General features: G+C 36.2%; 1 protein-coding gene across 1 annotated transcript; it reads right to left on the reverse strand.

Moving 5' to 3' along the window:
• Positions 1-2237: 2237 nt before the first annotated feature.
• Positions 2238-2696, reverse strand: LOC104247443 (uncharacterized protein At1g08160-like). The gene has a single exon (XM_009803465.2). The coding sequence runs from the start codon at positions 2694-2696 to the stop codon at positions 2238-2240; it is 459 nt and encodes a 152-aa protein (XP_009801767.2).
• Between the last annotated feature and the right edge of the window lie 8753 nt (positions 2697-11449).

Here is an 11449-nt window from a genome sequence, read left to right on the forward strand (position 1 = left end):
AAAGCAGCAATTTCGCTCGGAGGAAACATTTTATCTATATTTATGGTTTGAATTAATTATGTTTTGAAGGTGGGTGACACAGCGGGGAAATTAGGTGCTGTCAAGTCTATACTTAATTTATAAGTAGGTTGAAAACAAAAATGAATAAAAGGAGGGAATTTATATAAACATCCCAAATAAGTCTTAACTTACCAACTTCTAGCCATTAATTATAGACTTACCAAAACTAGCCAAACACATATAAAAATAAAAAATCCAAATAAATAAGGTTCGTTCTCTTCAAGAATCACACGCAAAGATCTTCTTCAATATTTTTAAGGGTGATCAACAACATTAGATACAAGACGGAAAGAAAATTCATGGATGTGGTAGAAAACAAGGTGGTGAAATACTATATATATATATATATATATATATATATATATATATATATATATATATATATATATATATATATATATATATATATATACAAGAGTCCAAAAATTTAAGCAAAAAATGATATTTTTCAATGTGTGGTTGAAATTCATTGAAAAATATATAGATGAGTCAATATACAAAATTTGAGGAAGATTAGAGGTGATTTAGACAAATTTGGTATCAAAATTAGTAGTTAAAATCGAGTTCAAATAATACTTCTGCGACACATGTATCAAACTTGTTTCTCACACACAGGTATACATATGATACACAAATGATACACGGTGTGATAGAGATACTTTTTTTCATGTTCATTTTCTACTTCAAATTTTCAATTCAAACCACCTTAATACTCTACCAATCATCCGAAAACTGAGATTCAAACTCCTTAAGATGTACCCGATCTATTCTAATAACACTCACTCAAAAAAAAGTAAAAATTTGACCCTTTTTTGCTACAAATAGCTAATTGGCTAGTATTAATAATATGTGAATTGACCGATTTTTATAATAAACTACTTATAAATGGACATGACTGGTATTTTCCCTTTCAAAGAAAAATAAGTATTAAATTTGATGAAGATAGAAAAAAATTAACGTTGTGGGCTGGATCACTGGAATAGGATTCCAGGTACTAGGTAGCCCTCTAGATGTTCCAAATGGAATTGAGCAATTAATGGGCTTAGTTCACTTTCGTTTTTGCAAAATTAACCTAAATAAGTGCTCACTCAACCGCTTTAACTAAATATAACTGACGGATGTATAAAATATATATATAATTTAAATATAATATGTATATAATCATATATAATTATATATAATTTATGTATTTTGACTAGAAAAAGTAAACAGTAAATTCGGCCGCCTATTTGTATAAAGATCCCTTTGTTTTTTTTAAGGAGCCACATTTAGAGCCTATTTGGATTAGCTGATTATAAATAGCTGATAAGCTTGAAGTGCTGAAACTGATTTTATAAATAAGCATTTACGTGTTTGGATAGACGTGCTGAAGCTGATAATAAGCGGTTGATGTGTTTGGTAGAAAAATGTTGATAAGTTATTTTTTTATTAAAATGACTAAAATATCCTTAAAACTTTATGAAAATTATAAATTAAAAAGTTTCTTTGTAAAGAAAAAGATGAACAACGAATATGGAATGAAAAGAAAGTTATAAAATTTATTTTGGAAAAAATATTTGTGAATTAAAAAATATTATTAAGGATAAACTAGTAAAAGTCTTAGTCAAATTAAAAGTGCTTATAAGCTAAAAAGTTATAAGTCGGGGGTGACCAACTTATGACTTATAGCTGATTTTAGCTTATAAACACTTTGACCAGCTTATAAGCTTAACCAAACACCCTCTTACTAGCCTTCTAGATGAGATAATTGTGAAGCTATTACTCGCTCCGATTCAACCTTTGAGGTCTCACGGTTTTAATTATTTGGACTTTGATCCAAAAATAACGTAACAGTTGAATCTATAACTCGCCCTTGCTACATTGCGCCACGGCTTTTCTTCCTGTTTTTGCTCCCATTTAGGTTTTCTAATTTCATGCAGTCACATCACTTTATCACTTCCAAGCATAAAAAATTCCAATAGTAGAAAACAGAATTACAATTCCATATCCAAACAATTTTATACATCACACTTTCAACGGAAAATTTCATAATAAAACCAAAAAGATATTACAATAATTCATTATAAACCCCAAAACAACAAAAGATCCCAAAACAAACAAAAGAAGAAGAAAAAACTCACACCATAAAACCCAAAAAATGTCAAAATAAAAATAAAACAAATAAAATAAAAATCAGCTTATAAATCTACATCACAAGGATAGGACTTAGAACTCCTTCTATAATTAGAAAAAGACACTTTAGGAGTACACAAAATCTTCAATGTCCTATGACCAGATTTCCATACTCCAACTTTAAACCTTATCTTTGCCCTAATTTTCACCTCAACTTCCACTGCTCCAGCACTTCTTTCTGTCTTAAAATCATGAGCAATCTCGTCGTAAAGCACCACGTCTTTCGCCGGAAGTGAAAGATCCAAACGTGTCACATTTCTGTGAGGTTGAAAAAATGGTTGAACACTATTGATAGAAATTGGTTGAGAGTTAAAGAAGAGTTTCACTTCAATATTGTCGTAATATATGGAAATTCTCTTGTTGGGATTGTAGGCACGTAATCCGAATTTGAAGTTTGCATATAAATGGTTATCGTTGGTTAAGTTGTAGTTATGAACTGACGTATTTTCGATCGAATAGATCATTTTTCGGGGTTTTAGTGCTAACCATATGATGAGAACGGTTATTCCAACGATGATGATTAGGGTTAAGATTGCAATGGCTATGCACCTACATAGGCTAACGGGATTATGACGTGGCATGGAGGCGCGTAGTGGTTGCGGGCGGGGAAGAGTGGTGTGGAACTTAGTTTTGAATTTGGACTTGTTGTTAGAAGAATGGAGATATAGTTTTATATGGAAAAAAAAAAAGAAAAGGTGCAAAGAATTATATGCGGAAGCTACAGTTTTTTAAAGGGAAGACAGCTCCGTTTATTTGTGCTTTTTTTTTTTGAAGGGTGTTAGCTTTTGATTTCTTGCATGAAACTCAAGAGATCTTATGAAGTTGTACTTTCCATTTTTATCTGATAACAATTTTATATAGGCTAGAAGGCTTTCTAAAAAGGGTAAAGTTTAGATGGTGGTTGCATGAATATTCTTATCTTGCATGCAGAGAGAAAGCTAGGAAAGTGTTTCGAGAGTTGAGTGGGGTTTACTTTAAGGGGTCGTCGGTTGGTACGCCGGATAAGGTGGAATAAAGTGGGATGATAAATTTATACTACTATATTTGATTGACGGTATGAATTTATACCGTCAATCAAACATAGTACAAACTTAGTTCCAGACCTAATTCTGGATATTCCATCATATCCTATCATATCCCATCAAAATTGGTGTTAAGGTGGGATAAATTAGTCCAGGGATTATAATCCTTGAAGACTCTGAAGATGACATAAAAAGGAGCTGATTTGGCAGCTATGGAAGCACTAATATTACCTTGTAACTTAAATACCAAGTAATCTTAGGCATGAAGGGGCTGAAGTTCGACGCAGAGTTTTTTGGTTGTTAAGTTATAGCAGGACTGTTATTAGCCCGGGTTCAGCTTTTACTTTAAATTAGCTTAGGCTTTAACGGGGCTTCTTCCTAAATATCAATTACCAATAGATTTCAGACTGATGCAAGGCTAATCACGGGATAATTTAGTGTACGCACCCAACAACCCCTAATTTTCTAATTAATACAATTTGATTGTTCAAATGTTTATTCAGTTTCATAAACTATTACTCCGTTGATTAATTTAGTTGCATGCATTGACATTTCTTCAGCAGAATTTTAAGTTGTTAACAACTCCACAAGCATAATTTAGAAACAATTAGAATGGGAGATTAAATTAAGTCATTCTGAGATCTGTCCTTCTAGTCTGTAGAGAACAACTTAAGTGCAGGTTTTCGAACAACTTGTAAGTAAAGCAAGAACTATCATCCAAAATATTTCCTAGCTATTTCTCTCCCTGCAAGATAAGAATATTCATGTTAGCTGCACTTCTCATCACTCTTTAATTTCATGGAAATCTATGTTATAATTAGTTAAAAATAGAATGTACAACTCCATATAAGATCTCTTGAGTTTCATGCAAGAATTATCAACTAGATAAGATGATTCTCTATTTCAATATAATATCCATTTGGGTTTTTGAGGGCCAAAGAACGGATGAAGTTCAAAAATAGCCCAGTTTCAAAAGTAATCAAAATTTAGCCATTTTTCATGTAAAGATAAATCTGAGCGAAAATACTGTTCAAAATTCGGAAAATACGCCAGTATATTATGCTGGAGTTCCAGCATAAGTATACTTGAACTCCAGCATATTATACTGGAGTTCCAAGATAAGTATGCTGGAACTCCAGCATAATATGAAGGAGTTCCAGCATAAGTACACTAGAACTCCAGAATAATATACTCGAGTTCCAGCAAGTATACCGGTCCAGCATAATATACTGGAGTTTGGAGCATCGGTGCTCCAGTATCCAGTATATTATACTGGAGCCAGCAAAGAATACGGGTCCAACATAATATGCTGGAGTTCATATACAGGTGCACTGAACTCCAGTATATTTTGCTGGACCGGTCTCTGCTACAGCAAAATAGTGGCTATTTTTTATTGACTTGGTAAACGCTGGCTATTTTTGAATGACCAGTCCGGAAACTGGCTATACCGTGCTATTTATAAGCCCATTCAAATAGGAAGAAATTAAAAAATAGCCAGATTTACAAGTGATCATTTAAAAATAGCCACAGTTTCAAAAGTAATCGAAATTTAGTCACTTTTTATGTAAAGATAAATCTGAACGAAAAAACTGTTCAAAATCCAGAAAATTACTCTAGCATATTATACTGGAGTTCCAGTATAATATACCGGTCCGGCATAATATACTGGAGTTTGGAGCACCGGTGTTCCAATCTCCAGTATATTATACTGGAGCCAGCAAAGTATATCGGTCCAGCACAATATGTTGGAAGTTCATAAACAGGTGCACCGAAGTCCAGTATATTATGCTGGATCGGTCTCTGTTGTAGCAAAATAGTGGCTATTTTTTAATGACTTGGCAAACGCTGGCTATTTTTAAATGACCAGTCTGAAAACTGGCTAGGCCGAAATTTAAAAATAGCCTGATTTACAAGTGGTCATTCAAAAATAGCTACAGTTTCAAAAATAATCGAAATTTAGCCACTTTTCATGTAAAGATAAATTTGAACGAAAACACTGTTCAAAATTCGAAAAAATACTCCAGCATAATATACTGGAGTCCCAGTATATTATATTGGAACTCCAGTCTAATATACTGGAGTTCCAGTATAATATACCGGTTCAGCATAATATACTGGAATTTGGAGCACCGGTGCTCCAGTCTCCAGTATATTATAATGGAGCCAGCAAAGTATACCGGTCCAGCATAATATGCTGGAAGTTCATACACAGGTGCACCGAACTCCAGTATATTATGCTGGACCGATCTCTTTTGTAGCAAAATAGTGGCTATTTTCCAATGACTTGGCAAACGCTGACTATTTTTGAATGACCAGTCCGAAAACTGGCTAGACCGTGCTATTTTAACTGCATAAGCCCATATTTGATCCACTCCATGACCTCCAGAATCCAAATGGAAGAAATTGGGTCAGGCGATTATAACAAGTTGTGAAATAACCTCTCTACCTCATACAAGATAGGGGTAAGATCTGCGTATACCTCACCCTTTCCGGACTTCACTTATAAGATCTCACTTAATATGTTGTTCTTTATTTTGACAAGTTGTATCCTTCGCGGGTCAAAGGACAAATTTTCACTTTTCACTCGAAGTCGAAGAATACCATTGGTTTTATACAGACTTTTTATGTTCACTATCCAATTTAACAATAGGTTAATGTGGAAGCGGATTAGTTGAAATATATAATGCTTATCAAATATGTCTAACAAAAGGGGAAAATATTAGTGAAAAAAGATGATTAAATCGACTAGAAGATCGAGAGTTATAGTTCATAGAACTTTAGGGAAAGAATTATATTTCTGACTGTCAGGGAGGATTCAAATCTCACGAAAAACATTTCCTTTTTTATTGTTTTCCTTTCTGCTATTCAGGAAGCCCTTTTTGTACAATAAAAAATGAAAATAAAATGTCGGAAACCAAGGAGAGATGTACACTCAATGGTGGAGATAGGTAAACTTTTTTTTTGATGTATATAAATTATGTGTTGAATTCCCTTGACTTCTTTGTACGTACACTTTTTATATTTTAAATTTTCTGATTGAAAATCTCTGTCTCCGCAACAATGGAGTGCACTCTTAAAGTGGAGGATGTGGAGTGAAGTTGAATTTAGAAGAAATTATTACTCATTAATATGTATCATATTCATTAAGATGTAAATTTTGTCCAGTTAATTAGTACTTTGGTAATTATGGTCCGCAAGAGAACTCAAAATAAATGGTGTATAACTAGTTTCCTTAATCCTATACTCCTTATTAGAATTTTTTTATGCAATATCTTTATTTTTAAATTTAAAGTTAGAAAATGAATTAATTTATATTCGGTTTAGGTTGGTTTAAAATTTGATTTAATAAAATATAATTTTGTTAAGGGACAAGTTGAGAGTGGGGAAATGTTTTATTTTTCTTTATAGAGAATCAAACAGGGTCAGAGAATAAAATCATGCATCTGGCGATGCACGCTTTTGACAATGTGCATGTGAAAAGTCGTAGGTGGAAAGTTGGTGCCCCATGTACGACAAAAAATACAGGAAAAATATCCGAGACAGATGCATACAGTAGTTGAGGAAGAAAATCAATTCAAAAGAAAAACACTACTATCATATGTTTAAAAACTCAACAATTTATATACGTGCATAATATTTTTACTAAATATACACATAGTACTATTTTTTATATAAGGAATTCGGTTGAACCCCTTCAGTAAATGTGGCTCTGAAGCTGAATTGGCAGCTACCAAATGCGAAGGGAAGGAAAAAAAGGAATGACTATATTTTTGTTTTACTGGTCTTCGAGCACGTGCGTTGCGTGTGTATATAGGATAAAATATAATATGACACGTGGTCATCTAAAGGAAGGACACGTGGAACCCACGACGCCGAAGACCGAACACAAATATTCTGTTTGTCACCGGAAGGGATAACGTTCATAGAGGTGTGTTAAATGTCTTGCGCCCGGTAGCATTTAACAAAGAATATTCTGCAGCATTAAGAGTAACAGCCCGTTACAGAAAATTTAGCATTTATATCCACCGTTACATTTTCATCAACGACCCTCATAATTGACATTAAAGTAGGGCACGATCCTAGGACTTCCTTCCCTAAGCACAACTATAAATGGTGAGCTTAGTTATCATTGCAGGGGAGATGAATTTTCTAGAAAACTTACATTATTCTATACAAAGCTTAGTATAATTTTACTTTCTTGCCTTTTGATTTCATCATCGCTGTGACCGGAAACCTTGTTCCTGGAACTGTCATTTTTGTCATTTCATCTACATTCTGAAGCTAAGTATTGTATAATTCTTCAATTATTTTATTATTTCAGGATCAAATTAGTTCACTTTTCTAGAAACCACGTATAAATTTAACTGTACCATTTTACGGATAAACAGTTTGGCGCCCACCGTAGGGCCTAGACAGCCGTGAAATTAAATTGAACCTTGCCTTTTTTACTAACGTGTTTTGATTATTTTGTCTTAGAAAAAATCACAAAATGGCAGATAACACTGTTAACAACAGGCACAACCTTGAGATTCGAGGGGATCCGCCTCATTTCGAGGACGCAATCATTGACACCTATAATGAGGGGAATGATGCCCACCGGTGCATGACATGCGGTATCCTCGACAGGTTCGGGAGGCAACTCTCGATGATGTTGATGAGGAGCACGTCGTTGATGCGGTAAGGATCTTGCAAGAGCAACATACAATTATCCTAGGCCATCTCACGCGATAGGAAAAGGTTATGGCGGAGTTGAGTAGGCGTTGTCGGGGGCTTTGAATAATGCAAACAGATGAGATCCAATTCCTCCTGGTGTTCCCGCAAATTAAACAATGCATAGGGTCGACAACAACACTCCACGGGTGAAGTTGGCTCCGATGGAGCTGGGGGGAGCGGATCCGGTCTCAATAACGAGAACGATCCTTTCAAGAACAAACTTTTACGATTTATGAGGGAAGTAAACACCCGCATGGACCAAATCCCGGGCACGCCACCAGTACTGAATGGCCCGGACTCAAAAAAGTATACTCAATTGCCGTACAAGCCAAGCGTGGCACCAGAGTTAATCCGAAGCGGTTCAAAATGCCTGAAGTGCCAAAGTATGACGAAACTTCAGATCCTCAGGAGCGTATTACCACCTACACAACAGCGGTAAAAGGAAATGATGCTCCTCATGAAATTGAATCTGTATTGCTAAAGAAATTTGGAGAAACTCTTAGGAGGGGAGCTCTGATGTGGTATTCATTATTACCCGAGTATTCCATAGATTCCTTTGAGATGCTCCCGGATTCTTTCATCAAGGCCCATGTCGGGGCCAAAAAAGTAAACGCTCGAAAGGCCAATATATTCAGGATTGCACAAGGAGAATCTGAGTTATTACGAGAGATCGTTACCCGATTCCAGAAGGAAAGAATGTTGCTCTCGGCAGTCCAGGATGAATGGGCAACTGAAGCATTCACCAAAGGATGAAATCAGAGAAGTTCAGATGCCTCCCGAAAATTGAAAGTAAGCCTGCATGAGTTTCAAGCAACAACTTGGGTGGATGTACACAACCAGTACGAGTCAAAAATAAGGATCGAAGATGATTAGGTTGGTTTTCCATTATTGACCAAGGGACGGGATAAAATAGAGAAAAATCAAAAGATGATTACGACACAGATAGACGGACTTTGAGGGGACGGTTTTTGCCCTACAACGGACTGAAGGCCGTGGCAGAAGTTTTCGGACAGCAGACAAGTTCACCGTTGATAGAAAGACCAATCATGGTCGGAACAACAGATCACTGCAGGATAAAGAAGCACTGTTAGGGTCACGGTATACTTCTTACCCCAAGTTATCGGAATACAACTTCATCATCAGTATAGTGGAATTAGTGTCAGCCATGAGAAACATCAAAGAAGCACTGTTCCTAAAGCCAATGAGATCTGATCCCAGCCAGAGCTATCCTAACCTATAGTGTGAATACCATGGGACGAATGGCTACCGGATAGGGGACTGCCGACACCTTCGAGAGGAAGTGGAAACATTACTTAAGAACGGTCACCTTAGAGAATTCTTAAGAGACCGAGCTAAGAACAATTATAGTCGTAACAGAGACAACACAGAACCTTCAAAAGCAGGAGAATAACCCCCACGCCAAACAATTAATATGATCTTTAGAGGAAATGAGATTAACGGGGTCACCTTCTCGGTAGCAAAGAAGACGAAAGTATCAATACTCATAGTAAAAGGCTTCGGGAAGACGATATCACTTTTACGGAAGAGGACGCAAACGGATTGCTGCTACCACACAACGATGCACTGGTAATTTCTTTAAATGTGTTAGATTTTAAGATTAAACGTGTTCTAATGGATCAAGGGAGTTCGGCTAATATCATACAATGGAGAGTATTAGAGCAAGCTAAGCTCACCGGAAGCATTATTCCGGCCACAAAGCTCCTAGCTGGATTCAACCTCGCGAGCGTACGACCCGGGGAGATAACAACTAGGTCGGGAATCCAAATTAGAGTAAGAATTTGAGAAGTAAATGCGGAAGCAATAACAACAAGGAATTGAACAACTAGAATTAAAGAGACGAAAATAAAGGATATGGGACGAATTCAAGGAAAGAATTCCAAGAACTTCCAAGAACGTAAGTTCTATAGCCTTGACAAGATCAAAGTAACAACGTCTTGATTTATGGAAGAAATCAAACGCCTTTACTTAAAAAGCAAATCAAAACAATAGATTCGGATCTTGACCACTTTACGAGTAACTTGAGACAACAATTAATAACTAGTATTAATCGCCTTCTAAGAATACCACAAAGGAATCAAAGATATCATAAAAGAGAAGTAATCTTACTACCTTGAACTAAGAACTAGTAAAGGTTGAAAGATAAATCTCAAAGCACAAGTAACAAAGGTTCAAAAGAACTCTCAAAGTATGATATACTTAATCAATAAATGTTGTGTCTTATGAATGAGAAGAACTCCTTATTTATAGGAGTTAAAAGCACTTAAAATAATGTAGGGGGTTGCTAAAAAGTCATCTAAATTAGGTAGGGGGCTGCTAGGGGTCACAATAGCCATCAAACTTAGGTAGGTGGCTCCTAAGGGGTAACAAAAGCCATCAAAATTAAGTGGGGGGCGGCCAAATCCTTTTGGGGCAGATTTGGGCCTTAAAACTATTAGTTTGGGCCATTGGTTTGGACTCCAATTGGGCTCCTTTTGAAACACCCCCTTTTGGACCTCTTTTAAGGTCATTTTGAGCCTTATTGGTGGACTTCAAGGGCTGATTTGGTAACCCAATCTTCCTCCTCTTGGACTTCAATTTGGACTACCAAATAATTGTAAAACTTGGACAATTCATCTCCTTTGGGCTTGAGCTCTTCCTCTACAATTAAAAGCTTCTTTATTTGCCATTGAAGTCTAGCAACCTTAGCTTGCAACTCTTTAGCTTGAGATCTTGTAAATGGCCTTGGAGCTTCCAAAACTCTATCATCTCTATCATTGTCCTTAACTACATCCTTGTTCTTGATGCTATCACGGGGAGAGATTTTATTACTCACAAACGCTGAAGGAGTAATGAAAACAACCCTTTTCGAAGTAGTAGATGGTGATATGGGATATAATATCATTCTGGGAAGCCTATGGTTACACGATATGTGCCCTCAACGTATCACCAATTATTGAAGTTTCCAACGCCCGAAGGAATCAAGAAGATAAAGGGGGATCAACCGGCGGCAATAGAGATGAATGCAATTTCGATTTCTAGTAGCACATGAAGGAACACACGACGTAGAAATTACAGGAACTGGCACCTGCTCCCAAACCAGAAGTAGTGAGCCCGGGGACAGAGACATCAGAACATTATTATATACCGATATATTTCCAAGTTCCAGAAGATACGGATGCAACGAAGTCCACGGCGGAAGAATTGGAGCAAGTTGCATTGTTCAAAGAATTCCTAGAGAGGAAATTCCACTTGGGGACAGGACTACACCCGGAACTCGGGTTTGCTTTTATCGAATTTCTTAAATCCAATGCCGATTGTTTTTCATGGTCGCATGAGGATATGACAGGTATCCCGACGGAGGTAGCTGTGCACAAGTTAAGCTTGGATCCCAATATAACTCTGGTAAGACAAAAGAAGCGCCATATTGCCGAAGCCAAGAATAAATTTGTCAAAGAAGAGGTAAACTGCTTGCTTAATATCGG

The sequence above is a fragment of the Nicotiana sylvestris genome, chromosome 11 (assembly GCF_000393655.2).
Source record: "Nicotiana sylvestris chromosome 11, ASM39365v2, whole genome shotgun sequence".
Classification (NCBI taxonomy): Eukaryota; Viridiplantae; Streptophyta; class Magnoliopsida; order Solanales; family Solanaceae; genus Nicotiana; species Nicotiana sylvestris.

Coding starts and splice junctions, on each gene's coding strand:
- LOC104247443 (XM_009803465.2), bottom strand. CDS start 2,696: ATGATCTATTCGATCGAAAATACGTCAGTTCATAACTACAACTTAACC.